Source organism: Talpa europaea (assembly GCF_964194135.1).
Source record: "Talpa europaea genome assembly, chromosome: 7".
Taxonomy (NCBI): Eukaryota; Metazoa; Chordata; class Mammalia; order Eulipotyphla; family Talpidae; genus Talpa; species Talpa europaea.
Window position 1 is genome coordinate 135,693,611 of NC_140074.1, and position 18,381 is coordinate 135,711,991.

General features: G+C 70.3%; 1 protein-coding gene across 1 annotated transcript; it reads left to right on the plus strand.

The window, feature by feature from the left end:
- Nucleotides 1-423: 423 nt before the first annotated feature.
- CCDC40 (coiled-coil domain 40 molecular ruler complex subunit) lies at nt 424-16,586 on the plus strand. Its single transcript, XM_084236919.1, has 16 exons — nt 424-674; nt 1,399-1,482; nt 1,556-1,775; nt 2,512-2,669; nt 2,824-2,946; nt 5,260-5,381; nt 6,780-7,023; nt 7,168-7,350; nt 8,719-8,964; nt 9,698-9,911; nt 10,330-10,499; nt 10,611-10,702; nt 11,169-11,289; nt 13,277-13,465; nt 15,079-15,237; nt 15,807-16,586. The coding sequence occupies exons 1-16, from the start codon at nt 546-548 to the stop codon at nt 16,053-16,055; spliced, it is 2,703 nt and encodes a 900-aa protein (XP_084093045.1). The 5' UTR covers nt 424-545; the 3' UTR covers nt 16,056-16,586.
- The last annotated feature ends 1,795 nt before the right edge of the window (nt 16,587-18,381 follow it).

Below are 18,381 nucleotides of genomic sequence, written 5' to 3' on the forward strand. Positions count from 1 at the left end.
CTATTGCTTTAAGGGTTGCGCTGAATTCTGAAGCTGTAACGAATCAAAGCAGAGCGCACCCCGCCCCCCCTCCTGACCGGGCCCCCTGACCGGGTGGGGGGGGCTGCTTGTTCTTGCTCTAGACAAAAGCCCAGGGCGAGGCGCCCCTGCTCCGGGGCCGGCACCACCTCCGCCTGAGCCTGTCGAGCAGCACCTCCTCTGGGGCAGAGGGCAGCCTCCTCAACGTGGACGACGAGCCCTCCTCGCGGGAGCCAGGTACACCGGCAGGCCTCGGCGTCCCCCCCGCGGGCACCCAGCACCCCGCGGCCTCGCTCCGGGCGCTGGCGGCCTAAGCCCATGCGGGTGGGCGCTGGCTCGGTCCTCGCCCATCTCGCTGCAACCCCGCAGCGGGCTCCGTGTCAGAGACCCTGGGTGCCCCCCCCAACCCGTGGCCACGCCCTTGCCTTCCCCTGGGCGGGAGCGCTGGCGGAGGCTCGTCCCTGCCAACTCCGGCACCGCTTGGTGTCTCCCCAGGGGAGGCAGATGCCCTCACCTGGGGCGGCTCCATGTCTGCCACGTTCCTGGGCCGGCTGCAGCAGCTGAGCCCAGAGGAGGCCCGGGCGGAGAGGCCGGAGTCTGAGGGCAGCGACGAGGCGGAGGAGGGGTCCCAGCTGGTGGTTCTGGACCCAGACCACGTAAGAACACTCCCCGGTCCTGCCACTGCCCCGCGCAGACAGAGAACCGCAGAGATACCCCTCGCGGGCCTGGCCTGGCCTGGCCGGGCCCCAGACCCCACACCCGTCTTGCACGGTGTGGCCTGCCCGAGGGACCAGCACCACGCTCGTAGGTTCAGCGCCCCAAGGCGGCATTCCCACCAGCACCACGCAAGTGTGGGGCGCCCTGCGCACCGCTGGCCATCGGGCAGCACCCCCGGCTTCTCCCCACCCTTATCCCAGCTAACTCTAACAGCCAAAAGACCTCTGGTCTTGGCCAAGTGTGGGCGGGGCAGGTCGCTGCCCTCTGCACACAGCAGGGGCATGAACGCCATCTCCACCCACCTGGCAGACGCAGAAGGCAAGTCTGGTCAGGTGGACCCGCGCGGGGAGCCACGGAGCCCCCTCTGGCTGCAGCAAGGCTGGAGGCTGCCCTGGGCACTCGCCAGGCACTGGCATCCCTTCGCGGGCTCAGCCCTGCCCCGGCCCCGGGGCTGCCACCCCATTCACTGTCCATGCCAAAGCAGGCTCGCGGGTCGTGGCGCCTTGGAGCCACAACCTGTGCCTTTCACGCGTGGCTTCCAGCTCCAGAATTCCAGGAAGAAGTGGGGCCACCCGGGTGGAAGTCACGTCCCCCCTGCTCAGGCCTGCAGGGGTGGCGACAGGTGGGACAGGCCGTGACCTGTCTGCGTCTTTGTTGCTTCAGCCCCTGATGATAAGATTCCAGGCTGCCTTGAAAACCTACCTCAGCCGACAGACAGAAAAGCTGAAGCTGGAGCTGCAAGAGCTGGTGCGTATCTGCCGGCGTCGCGCCTGCTTCCCGGTCTCCGCGTCCCGTGACCCGGCTGCTCTCTCTGGCGCAGACCTCGGCCACCAAGCAGAGCCGCCTGCAGCGGCAGGAGCTGGGTGTGGAGCTCTACGGGGCACAGCAACACCTGGCCCGCCTGCAGATGCAGCTGGAGAAGAGCCACGACCGCCACGCAGTGGCCGCGTGCACCCGGCGGCGGCGGGAGGAGGAGCTGCAGGGCGTGCGCCTGCGCTACACCCGCATCTTCCAGGCAGCCAACGAGGAACGCAAGAAGCGTAAGGCGGCCCCCCGGGGGCTTGAGGGCCCACCCCCCACCTGCAGCCCTGGGCAACCTCCCCCCGCCCCCCGTGCCCACTTGCCCCCGGAGCCCCCTGGCCACCCCATCCCTGCTGGTGTCCCCAAGCGTGATTCTCCACGTGATTCTCCCGTGGACGTTTGTGTCTTGGGAGGGGCCTCCTCAGGGGCCTCCTGAAGGCACCTCAGGGGCAAAACAGCAAACACCAAAGCCAGAGCAGTCGGGTGTCCCGTGTCAGAGAGGGGGTGCAGGCCGCAGAGCCCCTGGCAGCTGTCAGGGAAGAGGCACCTGCAACACGTGGGTGAGGCCCCCCCTGGCCAGGGCTTGAGCTCGGTCTAGGGGCCGCGACGCCTGAGTGGGGCAGCCGGGGGTGGCTATGGTGCAGACGGGAAGAGGCCGCAGGTGCCCGTGGGAGGCGGCCGGCTTCCTCCTGCAGCTGTCCCTTTCAGCCTCTGCTGGTTGTATTCCCGCGGCCAGCGGTGGCCTCATCTCTCCCACATGTCCCTAAGCCGCCTCGAGGTTGGCGTCCTGCCCGGAGGGCCTGGCCTCCGGGGGGATGGGTCTGAAGCCCATGGCGGCGGCTTCCAGGGACACTGCGTCCACCCACCCTGGCTCGGGAAGCGTGGGCAGCCATTCCGCAGGCTGGTCTGTCCGGCCAGACTGCGCGGCCAAGCTGGAGGCTGACGCTGCCCATGCTGATGCTGCTCGGCCCCCAGTGGCCTCCCTGCAGGCTGAGCTGGAGGGCCTGTCCCTGCAGCTCTTCTACATGCAGAATGTGGACCAGGACGTGCGTGACGACATCCTGGTGATGAAGCAGGTGGTGAGGAAGGCGGAGGCCCAGCGCTCCCGAGCGGAGATGGACAAGAAGAAGCAGGTGCGCCCAGCACTGGGGACTCCCACGGCCCCTTGCTTTATGGCCAGGGGCCCCCAGGGGAGAGGCGGATGCGTCGGGCAGCCCCATGGGGTCAGGGCAGCAGAGCTTGTCCCCCAGGCGCCCATGTGCCCACCGAGCGTCCTGTCTCCTCCAGGACCTGTATGTGGACCAGCTCACCAGCCAGGCCAAGCAGCTGGAGGAGCAGAGTGCGCTGCTGGAGGCCCAGCACTGCGCCCAGGCCGAGGACACCCGTGCACTCCGGAAGGCGGTGAGCGAGGTAAGCGCCGCCGCGGGCAGGGGGCAGGCGCGCCCCAGCAGGCAGCCAGCCCCCCAGCATCTCGAGTGCCTGTGTCCATGACGGGCACTGGGCCCTGTCGGGCAGCACAGCATGATGGGCACCCAGTTCCTCAGGAACTGTGGGCTTGGGGGGAGCGAGGGAGCAGTGGGGACAGCCCGAGGCCGGGGTCTGTGGCTTCCTTTTCTCTGCGCTGTGGTCTGCGTCCAGCCTGCAGGGACACGAGGGGAGCCGAGCTCTCCCCTGCGGGGGGAGGGCCAAGCCAAGCACACTCGGGCCACATGGGAAGCTGCCCGGCCCCTCCGCCCGTGAACATGCTGGCCTAGAGCTCGCCAGCCTGCGGCCCAGAGAGGCCTCACGTTCACCAGAAAGGTCACTTCCTGGGACTGACCAAGTCTTGGCTAGAGGGATGGGGGCATCCCAGCTGCCCCAAGCTGAGGGGCTGCCTGAGATGTGGGACCCCCGTGTGAAGTCTGGGGAGCTGGGACCTCAGCAGGAGCTCTGAAGCCAGAGGCAGGGGGTGTCGCCTCCAGAGCTGGTGACCAAGCCAGGAGCAGCCAAGGCGCGGGCAGGATGTCGGGGGGCAGGGGGCACAGGCCCAATGGTGTTGGGGCATCTGGTTAAACATTTGGGGAGAAGAGATTAAATCTTTTCCTCGTACCACACACTAAGACACTTTCCAGATGGGATCAAGTCTTTCAATGGGAAAATGTATCTGAAGAAAAAGAATGTGCGTGAAACCCTGTGTTGGGGGGACCTCTGTGCCCAAACCAGAAACCCAGCACCAAACACTGGGGGTGTACCTGGCCCAAGCCCCAGCAGGATGGCTCTGGCACTCACCAGGGCCTGGGGGATTCTGAGAGCGGATCAGAAGGCCCCGGCGGGCTCCCTGCTGTAGGGGGATGACGAGGGGCCGTCGCCCCTCCCCCCTTGTCCTTCCACCCCTCCCTGCAGGACGGGGACCACGCTCAGGACCCCCGGGCATTGGCTGAATGAGTGAATGAGGCACCATGACGGTGGGGAGGGGACAGATGGGGGCGTCTACCCAGTGGGCAGAGACAAGCCGAGGCTGAGCAGTGCCCCCGTCTCGGAGTGCTCCTGACCCTCCCCCCGGCCTCCAGGGAGCGTGTCACCCCAGGGCCCTCTTGCAGGATGGATCGGGAAAGGAGCGTCCCTGCCACCCCCAAGTCCCCGTACCCCCCAGAATATCCCCACTTGTGCCTCACTCCAAGAAAACTACTGCAGATGAGCTCAGGCAGAGCCCTGGACACAGACGCCGCGCAGGCATGAAGAGGGGGTGCAGAGTGCGTGGCGAGCAGAGAGGAGCCGCAGCCGCCCCCAGCACTGGACAGAACAGCCCCGTGGTGGACAGAACAGCAGCACCCACACACGCACACGCACGCACGCCCAGGAGGAGGCTCGAGGCCCCAAAATGGCGAGCTCCGGGGGCAGAGATCGGGGCTTCGTCTGCTTATTCTCATTCTGGGTTACAGGGATCGAAGGCTTGTTTTGTTTTTTTAATTGAGGAGCATTTAAAACATTAGAGGTTGGGTTCAGCTTGCTTCTCAGCTCACATCTCAGCAGCAAGCCCTGTCCAGCAGCCCGGGGCCCTCGGAGGCACCCCCTCTGGTCGCACCCCCACGCAGAGCTGGCAGGTCTCGGTTCCGGCTGCCTCTGCCGGCTCCTCTGCCTGGCAGGCGACTCCCGCACGCAGCGGCTGTTGTCCCCGGGAGCAGCCCCGGGCCGCTGACCCCAGACGAGCCCCGCTGGCCCTCGGAGTAGATGCCTGCGCCCTCTGCCTGGGGTCAGAGCCCTCCTCCGTGGGCCAGCATCCCCCTGCTGCCCCGCCTCGGAGCCCTCCCAACCCCACACACACTGTCCACCCTGCCGCCCCTCCAGCCCCTCCTGCCCGCACCCACTCGCGTGGGCCACCTCCTCATTCCAGAGGCACCCCTGCCACCTGCACGGGACGGGTGGGTGGGCACCATGCCCCTCCTGGGTGACCCAACCCAAGCCCACGGGCAAGAGTCCTCCGGACAGTCTCTGGCCCCGCCACCTGAGTGTGGGGTCTGGCCTGGGGGTCTGCCGGGCAGTGTCCTCCAGGCACCCCTCCCCCTCCTGCTCCCCCTCCATGTCCCGGCGGGCCCCTGAGTAGGCCTGGGCCTGGGTCCCATGTCCACCCTTTGCTGCGCCTGATGGGGAGGCGACCTTAGGCCAGCTGGGCTTAGGCGCGCTCTTGGGCTTTGCGTGGAGTAAAATAAGTCAGACCCCGCGTCGTCCCCCGGCCCTCCGCAGGCCTGCACGGAGATCGACGCCATCAACGTGGAGAAGAAGCACATCCTGCAGCAGTGGGCTGCCAGCCTGGTGGGCATGCGGAACCGCGACGAGGCCCACAGGACCGTCCAGGAGGCGCTCAGGTTGTGGGGGGCACTTTCCGGGACTAGCCAAGACTTGGCTGGGAGGGCAGGGGGAGCCCTCAGGGCAGCCAGTGCTGAGAGCCAGAGGTGCGGGAGAGCCTCGAGGTCCCCACCTGCTCCCAGGTGCGCAGCACCCCTCCCGCCGGGCCCGCAGGACAAAGGGGTGCACCTGCAGCCCCGCTTCCGGCCTGAAAGCCCCTTATTGTTCACCAAGATTTCGACATCTCTTAAATCCTCTCAGACTTCCCGTGGCACAGGAGCTGCAAAGCTTTCATGCTCAGATTTCCTGGGGGGATTAAGGGGGAACCGTGAGGGAGAGAAAGAGAAAGGGGTGCTGAGCGTTGGAGGTAAAGGTGGCCCTTTGATTTGCTGTTTCACCACCTGTGCTGGAAACGCCATCCGTCCGACCGTCCTGCCAGGGCCATGTTCCAACCGAGCCTCTGCTTTCATCTCCCAGAGCAGGGAGGGGTGAGCCCCTGCCCCGAGGCCTCCAGCTGGGTGGGCTGCCCCAGGCTGGTGTGGAAGGCCCCACCCGTGACCCTGGCTCGCTGGGGGGGCCCAGGGGCCATCACCTCTCTGCTGGCGTGGGGCTCACCGCCACCCAGGAGGCCTCCCGGCTGTCTCTGCACCTCTGCTCCAGCCCAGGGCCCTGCAGGGGCCCCGAGGGACGCCAAGAGTGAGGGGGCATGGCCTCTGGTCCTGCACGGCAGGAGAGAGCTGCTCCCTGTCCTGTGACCCCCAAAATGCCTACACAATGGCGTTAAAGTGAGACGTTGTACATGAATAATGTCTGGTTAAAACCCTGTTCGGAGTCCACAATATAGCGACACCAGGCTGCCCGGCGAGTCCTGGTTAAGGAAGATGTAGGTGTGGGCACCGGGGCCAAGAGGACGGGGGCGGGGCGGCCAGGGCCCGCGTGCTGCAAACATGGGGCCGCGAGGGCCTGGTCTAGAGAGCACCAGCCGGGCCTTGTGCAGGCAGCTTCTTGTGCTCCATGCTGACCTTGAGCAAGGTCAAGGTGGAGGTTCTCAAGGCCTTGCTGCCCCAGAGGGTCCCGCAGCACGGGCACCCCTGCCCGGTGTCCAGCGCTGCCCCTGCCCCCTCCCCACCTCAACCGACTGTCCCTCCGACTGTCCCTCGTGTCCCCGGCGACACCTGCCGACCCCCTGAACAGATAACGTGGTGGGTGGTTGAGCTTATCTGTCACAGGCCCTCCTGTGTCACCCAGCGCCCTCCCCGGGTTTCCTCCCTGAGGAGTTGATGGGATGGGGGGACGTGGGCACAGCAGCCCGGGGCCTCCCCTCCCGCCCGTGGGCATGCGCTGGGGCCGCTCTGGCCTGGAGAGCTTCCCGGCCACAGCAAAAGGAGCTGATGCCCGCCACCGTCCCGCCTCGGCAGGGAGTGCCAGCATCAGGTCAGGTCCGCGCAGGGGGAGCTGGAGGCCTACAAGAAGTCGATCGTCAAGGAGGAAGAGAGGAACGAGAAGCTGGCCAGTGTCCTCCACCGCACGGAGACGGCGGCCAGCCTGCTGCAGAAGCTCACGGCGCAGTGCCGGGCCAAGCAGGAGGCGCTGAGGAATGAGTTCAACACCTACCAGCTGGCCCTGCAGGAGACGGAGGACACGCTGGAGAAGGCCCGAGTGGTAGGCCCGCCGCCCGCAGCCCCCCCACGCGCTGCCCCCGACGCTGCCCAGGACGCTGGCCCCGACGCTGCCCCCAACGCTACCCCTGACAACACGGGCCGGGCCCAGGCCCTCGCTCACGGCGCCTCCCCCTCTCCCCCGCAGGAGCACACGGTGACCTTCAACGAACTGCAGACCCTCCGCCAGGGCATCCAGAGCGAGCTGGAGCTGCGGAGGAAGATGGACGCCTCGATGGCGGAGAAGCTGCAGGAGCACATGACCTCCAACAAGATGACCAAGTACTTCCGCCAGCTCATCCTGAAGCTGCAGAAGGAGAAGACCAACCTGGTGAGTGGGCGCGGGCCGGGGGCGTCCGCGGGAGGCCGCCCTGTCCATCCTTTCTAGAGGCAGCAGCAAAGCCTCTGACTGCAGAGAACCCGGGCTGGGCAGCAGGGCTGGGTGATGGGCCCCGGAGCCGCCAGCCAGGGCACCCGCCTCCCGCATTCTGGCGCATTTCCTCGTGGAAATGCCTTGAAACACACACTCACACTCACGTGCAAACAGCCCCTGTGCACACAAGAGCCAACCGTGCAAGCCGGCACTATCACGTGAACACTCACTCACACTTACGCCTTGGCCGGCTCCCTCAGGGGACCCCATGGAGGCTTCCACAGCCTGCACCCAGCCAGGCGCACCCCTGTGAAGGGGCTGCCCCACGGTGTCCCCCGTTCTCAGCCCGGGAGGCAGTGCCCCAGCTTCCCCTTCCTGCAGCAGCTGCCACATGCCTGCCAGGCCACAGAAGGTGCCGCCTCAGCGGCTCCAGCCAGGTGGATGACGAGGGGCCCCGCCCCTTGGCCTTCACCCTCTGACCTGGGCCACCCCTCGCAGGTCTCAGGGACTAACCACCTGGGTACACTGAGCGGCGCCTGGGGGGCCAGTGGCGGGGCTCTCAGCATCAGCCCTTGTCCCGTCATGCGGGTCCTGGCCAGGATGCCCAGCTGGGCTGAGTGACCCGCCGCCCCGCCGGGGGGCCGGCCTGCCCCAGGGAGCGCTGAGTACCGGGTGCCCAGACCCCGGGAGGGCTGTTCGCTCCCGGCCTGCTCGTGGCAGGGGAGAGGAAGGCGGGCGGACCTCTGGCCGGCCGTGCACAGCTGGGTCTCCTGGGGGCATCCTGGCCAGCTCGGGTATCGCTGATGTCCCCCAGAGCCCAAGGCGGGCGAGCGCCCCGGCCACAAGCCCCCAGCCGGGCCCCATGAGCATGAGGACTCTGGTCCCATGAGCACCCGGAGCGCTGGGTCGTGCTGGCACCGCCATCAGGGTCAGGAAGGCGGCTGCGGCCCTGGCCACCGGCTGGGCCTGTTCTTTCCCACGCCACGGCGGCCCCGGCCACCGGGAGGGGAGTCACAGTGTCACAATGAGGCAGCAGGGCCGCTGGCAGAGAGGCCACAGGAGATCAGGGCCAGACTCCCCCAGGACAGAGCAGCTTGCACAGCTGCGTCCATGGGGGCAGGGGAGGCCCCTACAGTGGGAGAGGGGAGACCCCAAGGGCAGGGAGAGGGGAGGCCCCTGGAAGGGAGGGAAGGCCCAAGGGGCGGTCCTCTGGCGGCCTCCTGGGCTGGTGCTCAGACCCTGGCCGTGCCCGGCCGTCCAGGAGGGGCGCTGACCGCCAGCGTGGGGCTCGACGGGGCATTCAACGGCTCTCCTTTGCCCACCCAGGTGACGCATCTTTCCAAAATCGACGGCGAGATTGCCCAGGGCACCCTGGACATCACCAACACCAGCTGCCGGCTGGACGCGCACCGAAAGGTGCTGGCGGAGCTGGACAAGGAGGTGAAGAAAGTGAACGACCTCATCACCAACAGCGAGAACGAGATCGCGCGGCGCGCCATCCTCATCGAGAGGAAGCAGGGCCTCATCAACCTCCTCAACAAGCAGCTGGAGCAGATGCTGTCGGAGCTGGGGGTGAGCCCGGCGGGGGGCTGCCCAGACACCCCCGCCGCGCCCCCGCCCACGGACCAGGCCCCGTGTGAGCGTGCGCCTGTGTACGTGCCTGTGCACGTGTGTGTGTGCCTGTGTGTGCACCTGTGCACATGTGTGTGCCCGTGCACGTGTTTGCGTGTGCCGGGTGTGTCTCCCTGGGTGGGGTCGGCCGCCATGCCTGCACTGAGGGCCGCAGTGTCTGTGTCCACCTCTCCCCACGCAAGTGTCCAGTAATGTGGTCTTAGGGACCCTGGAGTCTGACCCCGGGGCGTCTGCACCCTGTGGGCCCCCCCATGTTCCCCTGGCCGCGGGCCATGCAGACACAGGTAGGACCCACTCGCCACTGCTCCGCACAGAGGGGCCCTTGACCCCAAGGCGTGAAGTCCTCCAGGGAACCCGGTAGCTGCAGGTTGCACCACAGCCCCAGCCCTGGAGTAGGTAGGGGCGCCCTCAGCCAGGTGCCAACCCCGGAGGCCTGAGCCGCTGGCTCCTGAGGGGGCAGAGGCCTTCTCGTGGCTGCGGTCACAGGCAGCAGTGGGGACCGAGGCCCTGCCTGCACCCACTGGGCAGTGGCGGCCCACCCAGAGGGAGGCAGGGCCACTGCCGCCACTCCCAGGGGGGTCCCCAGCCGCACCCCCATAAATGCCCATGGTCCCGGGCGCCTCCATGATGGGGAGGAAGGCTCCTCTAGCTCAGTGCCCACTGTGGCCTCCAGGGGGAAGAGGTGGGGCCCCTGGAGCTGGAAATCAAGAGGCTGACGAAGCTGATTGAAGAGCATGAAGGCAGCGTGGTCCAGGCCCAGGTGACGTGGCTGCGGCTGCAGCAGGACATGGTGGCCGCCACGCAGGAGCGGGAGGAGCAGCTGAGCGCGCTGCTCATGTTCCGGAAGGAGCTGCACATCCTGGAGCAGAAGAAGCTGCGCATCCAGAGTGAGCCCCCAGGCCCCAGCCGGCCCCGCCCCCCAGGCGTCCTGGTGCGCCTCGGCCTCCCCCCGCCAGGGCCTGCTCGGCCTGGACACCAGCCCCCCAGACATCCCGCCCTCCTTCCCGCCCTCAGGTCTGTGGCCTGCCTCCTGCCCTGAGCTGGGTCAGCACGGAGGGGGCCGAGCTGCCCGCCCCGCAGGACGGGCTCACCTCCACAGTCCCGGCCACCCCACCCTGCTCGTCCAGGAAGCCCCTTGAGGCCCCCCACGGGGAAGGGCCCTCCTCTCCTCCGGTCCAGCAGGGCTGGGGCTCGCGGGGGTGCCCGGGACAGCGGGGGCGGGGGTATCGGGCCTTCAGCCGGGCCCTGTGGCCCTCTGGGCAGGCCGCCCGCGCAGGGGCCTGACCATGGTGCTCCCGGGCCCAGGCAAGATCGAGCTGGAGAAGCGGGAGCACAAGGAGATCGAGCGGCACGCGCGGGGCCTGGACGGCGACCTCAAGAAGCTGAACGTGCTGATGAGCCGGCAGCGGAGCAGCGCGCAGCAGCTGCAGCAGGGCGCCCGCCTGGCCGAGGGCGAGCTCCTGCGCGCACTCAAGGTGGGCCCGGCGCGGGGAGCGGGGGCTGGGGGGAGGGGGCGGCGCGGGGCGGGGCGCAGGGGGCGCTTGTCCCCGGGCAGGCGTCCAGCGCCGCTCTCCACACCCCCGCAGGCCTCCGAGAGGGAGACACTGGAGATGCAGGAGAAGCTGAGCCAGCTGGACGAAGAGAAGGCCGCCATCCTCAACAGCCTGGTGGAGGCGGAGTGAGTGCCCCGCGGGCCCGCCCTCGGGCGGCCCCTCACCAAGCCGGCACTGGAAGTGGGGCGCAGACTTTGGGGTGAACTCAGCTACACGGCGAGGGAGGGACCCACACCAGCTCTCAGCGTTCTCGGCTAAAACGTGTGCAGAGTGGGAGGGGGGCTCCCGCCTGCCCCCCGCCCCCCGGCTGCGCTTCCCCACAGGACCCCATGGCCCAGGCGACCTTGGAGACCCGGGCGGGACCCCTTGTCCTGGGCCGGCAGGGTCGGCAGGCGCTGGAGGAAGGATGGAGGATGGGGCCGTGGGGCCAAGCTCCCCCTGGGCCCAGGAGGGGGATATTTATTTCCGCGTAACAGCGAGCCGGTCACCAGCCTGGGGACGGTGGCCGCGGCGTCCCGGAGGGGGTCCCTCCCCCCACAGAGGCCTGGCCCCACTGTACCCCGCCCTCACGCCGCCCCCTCTCCCCGGCAGACACCAGATCATGATCTGGGAGAAAAAAATCCAACTGGCCAAGGAGATGCGCGCCTCGGTGGACTCGGAGACCGGCCAGATGGAGATCCGGGCCATGAGGGCCGAGATCCACCGCATGAAGGTGGGGGGTGGGGGGTGGGGGGTGGGGAGGGCGGGGGGCACCCCATTAGCGAGGGGTACCCTCTCTCAGAGCCCCCCCGCTTGACCCCTGAGCCACCCCCGTGGGTCTCATCACTTGTCTGAGGGCTGGCGCGAGGCCACACGCTGCCCTGCAGCCCAGTCAGCCACCCACGAGAGCGGCCGGTATAAATAAACCCGCCTGCGGAGGCCGGGGCCAGGCGCAGCTGCACAGACACGTCTGTGGAGTCCTCCGCAGCTGGCTTCCCAAGCCCCCGCCCCCGCGGCCCCCCCACGGCCGGCAGCGCCTGGCCGTCCTCCCCAAGCCGCAGGGCCCTCCGGGGGCTGTGCCACGACCCGCAGGCCGGGGGTTCCTGCTCATGGTGGGCGGCCGCGCTCTGCGGGCCCAGGGCCGCCCCTCCCTTAGCAGCTCTGTTCTGCGCCCAGGCTGGGCCCGGGAGCGGCGCCGGCCGGGGACCGCAGCTCCGCGGCACTGCCCCAGGACGCCGCACGCCCCCAGCCTCCGCTCGGGGCTGAGTGTCCAGTCCAGCCGCCCCTTCGCCCACACAGACCTGCGGGGGTGACTGCACCTCCTCAGACTCCCGGTGCCTGCGGCCTGCCCTCCCGCGCCCCAGGCGCTGGTCACCTGTCACGCCAGACCCCCAGCTCAGGCTTTTCCAGAGCGTCCCGTGAAGGGCGGAAGCACAGGGGGCCTGTCCAGTCTGGCTTGCCTGAGGGTTGGGGTGAGTCTGGCGGCCCTGTCTGTCCTTTGGCGCCGCTTTCCGAGTGTGCCGAGGCCGACCGGGCCCGTCTCTCTGGCTCCCCGCCGGCTGGCGAGGGCGCTGTTGCCACCCAGACGCCGCGGACTGCGAGTCGCCTTGTTTCTGCGATTTTGCTAAACCCGGCTGCGTGGGTGTTTGCAGCATCTGGGCGGGCCTGGGTGGGCCTGGCGCCGGCTTCCGAGCACCTTGGCACGGGCCCGGCATGCCCCCACCTCCCCCCATCTCCCGTGTCCCCCCGCATGCCCCATGGGCCCGCGTGCGTGAGCATCTTCGCCTTTGTGTTGCCTCAATTTCTTCGCGGGCCAGTTCCGTATTCCCTAACACCTTCTAGGGGGTCTTTCCACACTGGGGTGACCGGCTCCGCCTTCAAGGCCTGTCGGCGGCATCACCCGACCGCTCCCCGTACATTCTCGATGGCGGCGCGTTCCCCACGCAGCGGCCTGGGCGTCCAGCCTCGTATTCAACGCCGTCTTACTTATGACTCCGCCTGCTGGGAAGCTCAGGGGGCCCCGCGCCCCTGCTGAGGCCACACCAGTGCACCCCAAGGTCTTGTCTCCACCGCGGCGCTATTTCATCTCGGGTCCACCTGGCATCTGCCTGGGCCGGCTGTGGCGCCGGCTTCCATCTCCGCTTCCTCCCGGCTGCCCCGGCCCACAGCCTGCTCCTCTCGCTGGGGCTGTCCGCCTGCAGCCCGAGCGCCAGCCTCACGCCGCGGCTGGCCGCGGTCACTCTGTGGTCGGCTCTGACCCCGGGCGGCCGCCTCCGCTCCCCTCGGCTTACCTCGCAGGTTCCCGCCTGTTGATGGTGGCGGGCGGCATGAGGCCGAGGGGCCCTGACTCAGATTAGTGTAAAACACCGCTGGCCCTTGACGCCGCCCCCGCCCCCGTCACACCCCTCACGCTTGGCCTTCCAGAAAGTTCCCTCCTGCCCCTTGTGGTCCGTCTCCCGCTGCGCTGCCCCCACCCCACCCCCACGGCCCTGCCCCCTGCGTGGCCACCTTGCATGGCCACCGGGCCCCACCCAGCGGCTCACCCCACACAGTGGGCTTCCTTCCCTGCCCGGCTCAGCCCGATGCGAGTGCGCGTCCTCTGGAACCGACCATCTCCAGCCCAGCCGAGGCCCAGAGTCCTGGCTGCTCAGCGCCGTTGGGGCGAGGTGTGGGCCCACATCCGTGGCACGGCCCCACCAGCCTCTGCCCTGCACCCCCAGGCCAGGCACAAGCAGCTGCTGCAGCAGCAGGAGAAGCTGATCCACGACATGGAGCTGGCGGTGGCGCGCAGGGAGACCATCTCCACGCAGGCCGAGGGCCAGCGCAGGGGGGACCGGAGGCTGCTCACACGGACGGACTTCCACCACAGGCAGGCGGAGCTGCGGCGCAGGATCCGGGACACACACAAGGTGGGGCGCGGACACTGCCGGCTTCCCCCTCCATCCTGTGCACACGGCCAGAGCATCCCCCACCTCCTGCCCCGTAGGTGTCCCCCTGTCCTGCCCGTGTCCTGGGGGGTGCAGCTGCTTTGTCAGAGGGGTGACTCTGGAGGGGGAGGGGTGGATGCTAGGGGAGGGGTAATATTGGGGGGAGAGGGACATGGGAGGGGGTGACACAGGTGAGGGGTGATGCTGGGGGGTGAGGGGGTGATGCTGGGGGAATGCCCCTGGGGGTGGATGACGCCATGGGGGAGCCCTGCCTTGACCCAGAAAGCCGACTTTCTCATCCCCTGGGCCCTGGATGGGTGCCCATATGCTGCTTTGGGTGCCACGCGGGCTGTGGGTGCCCTTGGGGTCGGGAGGTGCTGCCAGGAGCTCTGTGTTCTGGGCCTTTCCTCTGTGTCCTGGGCTCTCCAGAGACCGCACAGGGGAGTGCGGCATGGGGGGGTCAAGTGTGAGGGGACTGCAGAGGCAGACCAAGCGTGGAGTGTGGATGACGGGTGTAAGCCCCTCGTCACTGGCCCTGAATGGTGCTGGGGGCACCCCCAGGAGTGCTCCAGGCCATGGAGTGGGAGCACGTGGAGTGGGAGAAGCCCTGGGAATGGCCAGGCCGGGGCCGGAGCTCGGGCTCCCTGGGCCCACGTGTGGCCTTGGCAGCCTGTCCAGGCATGGCGGCCTCGAGGCCAGGTGGGCCTCTGTGCCCTGGCCCCTCCAGGGTGGACAGAACCCAGCCTTGGTCAGCTCCACGCAGGCATGGCTTGGGCACGTGGCCAGACCTGTGTGCCTCAACTTCCCGACCTGCGATGGGCACTCGCCCAGAGGAGTCATGGGGGGGAGCTCAGCACAGTGGCAGGAATGGCCCCCCGGGTTCCTCCTGGCTAAGCATGGACCCAAGTGGTTGCTGGGGGCGGCCGAGCTGCAGAGCAGCCCTGTTGGGTCCTGTTTCCAGCCTCCTCAGGACGCGGCCACTCCTGAGGTCCACTCTTCTCCCCGGCCCCAGTGTCTGCTCTTCCTGACAGAGGGTCTCCCCAGCACCCCCACTCCCAATAACAGGACAGTGGTGCCCGTGTCCTCTGCCCTGCGCACCCCGCAGCCCAGGTCCCTGTGCACAAGCCCGCCCCCACCCGCCAGCCCCGCACACCGGCCACGTCCCTGGCAGTCGCTCTCGGCGCGCCTCCCGTTGGAGTCACCCCCCAGACCCTCCAGCCGCCAGTGCTTCCAGAGTTTTCTCTTTCTCGATGGCTCTGCTGCCCTGAGAGCCACTCCCACCCCACGGTGGTGAGGTCCAGCCTCGTCGTCCATCTCCGCAGACCCTCCGGAGCCCGTGTCCCCCCGTGACTACTGCCTGTCACTCCCCCCCACCACCCCAGCCCACGCTCTGCCCCCGGGGTCCCCACGCCCCTGGACGAGCCACCCAGCCCTGCCCCCACACCCGCCTGCGGCAGGCGTCTCAGCTTGGCCCCCCACACCTGCTGGCCACTGGGCCTCAGCACCCGGTTCCCCAGACGCGGGCCGCCGTCCACCTAGGCCGCGCGCCCTCGCCAGCCAGGAGCCGCGCCGCAGGGTGGTACTCTGTCCCCCAGGCCACCGAGGAGTGCTCCAGGACCATCTCTGAGCTGGAAGAAACACAGAAGCTCGTGAGCGACGCCCTCGTGGAGAAGCAGGAGGCGCTGTCCAAGATGCAGGCCGACACGGACGAGCTGGACACCAGCGTGAAGCAGCTCGTGGCCCTCAAGCGGCAGGTGGGCAGGCCTGGCCCCCTGCCCCATCCGGGGGGCCAGGCACGCCCTTCCTGGCAGGGCTGGGCCTGGGCCTGGGCCTCTGCCCTCAGGGCCGCCTTTGTGGGGAGACAGATGATGTAAGGGATGCAGGCGTGGAGACGGCGCCTGGGGAGACGGCCGAGGAGGCACAGGGTGGGCGGCCGGTCGGGCTGGAGGGGGGAGTTGGCCAGCGGTGGGCTGGGCAGCAGTGGAGGCAGCAGCGGAGCCAGGGAGGGTCCCGTCGGGCTGAGCAGGGGTATCGCCCTGGCTCCGTGGCCTCAGGGTGCCCCGAGACCGGCCATGGTGCCAGCAGGGGTGGCGTGAGCCGGTGGAGGTAGCTAAGGGAAGGCGCCGGCACTAGGCCTGGCCCCGGCAGCCCCAGGTCTCTTAGGGGTGAAGGAGAAGCCCCACCCCAGCACGTGTCCGCCTGGACCTGGTGACCCGGCCTCCTCACTGCAGCCCGTTCCCTGCTAGCCCTCGGGTCTGGGCGGGAGACAGTCAGTGTCCTCACGTGGTCTGCGCTGGCTGACGTGAGCCTCTTGTCACCCAAGAACCTGTCGGAGCTGGTGGCCCTGCAGACGCGCCTGAAGCACCTCCAGGCCGTGAAGGAAGGGCGCTACACGCTTCTCTTCCGCTCCAAGCAGGCGCTGAAGGTGGAGCAGAAGCGCCTGGACGACCGGCTGGCCGCGCTGGGCACCATCCTGGACCATGTGAAAGAGGAGTACCCCCAGTTCCAGGAGGCCCTGCTCAGGGTCAGCCAGGCCGTCGCCAGCAAGCTGGAGGCGCCCGGGCCCTCCTAGCAGGCAGCCTGCACCCCAGCGGCCCCGTGTCCCTGAAGGCCATGTCTGCCCCCAGAGGACATCCCCCTGAGGAGAAAGACCCGAGTCACACTGCAGGGGGGCCGTCTCCACCCAGGCAGACCTGGGCAGATGCCAGCGCTCCGGGCTGCCTTCCGCGGCGTCCGCCACCTGCAAATGCCGTGGGTCGAGCACTGGCTCACGGCCAAGTGACCCGGCCTGGGGAGGTGCCATGTCTCCAGGTGGGGGTGGGGCTCCAGGTCTCCCCCAACCAGCGCAGGTGCCGATTCCCATCTGGGGTGAGTACAGAGAACACCGCCCGCTGGAAGCAGAAGCATGGGTGGGCTTGGCCAGGCACCCCCTAAAGTCACCCACAGCCCCCTGAGCCCCCACGGTGTCCCCACCCTCCCCAGGAGAGCCGCGCGCTTCTGCCTCTCCACCCATCGCTGCCCCACCCGCTGGGGCTCGCTGGAGCGGGTGGGGCGAGTGTCCCCAGGACCCGCCGCTGACTCCCGGCCCCCCAGTCACCCCAGGCTTCTCTGCAGCTTAAAAGGAAAAAGGCCTAATAAAGAACCCCCCGCTCAAACTTCAGCAGAAAAATAAAGAGGCTCCTCTGAGCGCGAGAAGGGCCAGCTTACTCGGGACACTTCAGAACCGGCCCCCGCGAGGAGGGGCTCTGGGTCCCCAGACCCCGCTTGGGGGCTGCTCCCTGTGCAGCTGCTTTCAGGCGGGGAGTCAGCAAAGGCCCCTCCCGCGCCCCCGGGGTTGGGGGGACAGTGTCCTGCACCGGGAGCTTGACCTCCCTCCAGATCTTGCCCTCGGGCGGGCAGGCGGGGCTGGACCAAGGCCAGGCCCCAGGGGGAGGCGGCCGCGGCACCCCTGGGGCGGCTCGTGCCCCGCGCCCCTCCCAGCGACTCCGCAGCCCGGGGGCGCCGGGGCTCGAGGGCCCCGAGGTCGCCGCGCATCCAGGGCGGCCGGTGAGGGGCCCCGGCGCGCCGGCTCCAGCGAGGACGCGCCCCGTGCGCGCGCCCCGGCCCCGGGGCCAGGCCCCCCCCCCCGCGCTCCCCGGCCCCGGGGCCAGGCCCCCCCCGCCCCCGCGCTCCCCGGCCCCGGGGCCAGGCCCCCCCCCCCGCCCCCGCGCTCCCCGGCCCCGGGGCCAGGCCCCCCCCCCGCCCCCGCGCTCCCCGGCCCCGGGGCCAGGCCCCCCCCCCCCCCGCCCCCGCGCTCCCCGGCCCCGGGGCCAGGCCCCCCCCCCCGCCCCCGCGCTCCCCGGCCCCGGGGCCAGGCCCCCCCCCCCCGCCCCCGCGCTCCCCGGCCCCGGGGCCAGGCCCCCCCCCCGCCCCCGCGCTCCCCGGCCCCGGGGCCAGGCCCCCCCCCCCGCCCCCGCGCTCCCCGGCCCCGGGGCCAGGCCCCCCCCCCGCCCCCGCGCTCCCCGGCCCCGGGGCCAGGCCCCCCCCCCCCCGCGCTCCCCGGCCCCGGGGCCAGGCCCCCCCCGCCCCCCCCCCCGCGCGCCCCGGCCCCGGGGCCAGCCCCCCCCCGCCCCCGCGCGCCCCGCCCCCCCCGCCCCCCCCCCGCGCTCCCCGGCCCCGGGGCCAGGCCCCCCCCCCGCCCCCGCGCTCCCCGGCCCCGGGGCCAGGCCCCCCCCGCCCCCGCGCTCCCCGGCCCCGGGGCCAGGCCCCCCCCGCCCCCGCGCTCCCCGGCCCCGGGGCCAGGCCCCCCCCCCCCCGCGCTCCCCGGCCCCGGGGCCAGGCGCCCCCCCGCGCGCCCGGCCGAGCCCCCGCCAGGGGGCGCCCGCCGCAGGAAGGCGCCCTCGCCCCGGCGCCTGCGCAGACGCGCTGTCAGGTGACCCGCCGCGGCCCCGCCCCGCGCGCGCCCGAGCTCGACCCCGCGGCCGCCGGCGGGGACGCGCGCGGAGCTGAGGCGCGCGAGGTGAGCCCTGGGGGCCGCGGCCGGGGTGCGGGGCGCCCCGGCTCGGGCGCTGCGGAGGCGCCGGGGTCCCCCGCGGCTGGCCTCCGGGAGGGCGGCGGGCCCGGGCCCGGCCGGGAGGCGGCGGTGAAGGCGGTGGCCCGTGACTTCAGGGCCCCCGACGCGCCGCAGGGTGCTGCCCCCCAGTTGACGGGCGAGAGCGAGGCGCCCGGAGGTTAGCGCGGGGTTCCCCGCCCTGGCCGCGGGCCGCTTCCTGAAGGCCAGCGCGACCCCCAGGACACCCCCGCCCCCCAGGCCCTCTCTGCGGACCGCCCCTGCCTGAGCGGGGCCCCGGGGTGCCCCGGGCCGCACTCCCACGCGCCCGCCTGGCCTGCGCCCAGGCCCCGGCTCTTGTCCACCCGGC

Excerpts from the sequence above, each read along its gene's own strand:
- CCDC40 (XM_084236919.1), top strand. The coding sequence starts at position 546 with ATGTCTGCCACGTTCCTGGGCCGGCTGCAGCAGCTGAGCCCAGAGGAG. Across the intron at positions 5,382-6,779 it reads ACCGTCCAGGAGGCGCTCAG|GGAGTGCCAGCATCAGGTCA; the intron begins GTTGTGGGGGGC and ends CCGCCTCGGCAG. Across the intron at positions 10,500-10,610 it reads AGCTCCTGCGCGCACTCAAG|GCCTCCGAGAGGGAGACACT; the intron begins GTGGGCCCGGCG and ends ACACCCCCGCAG.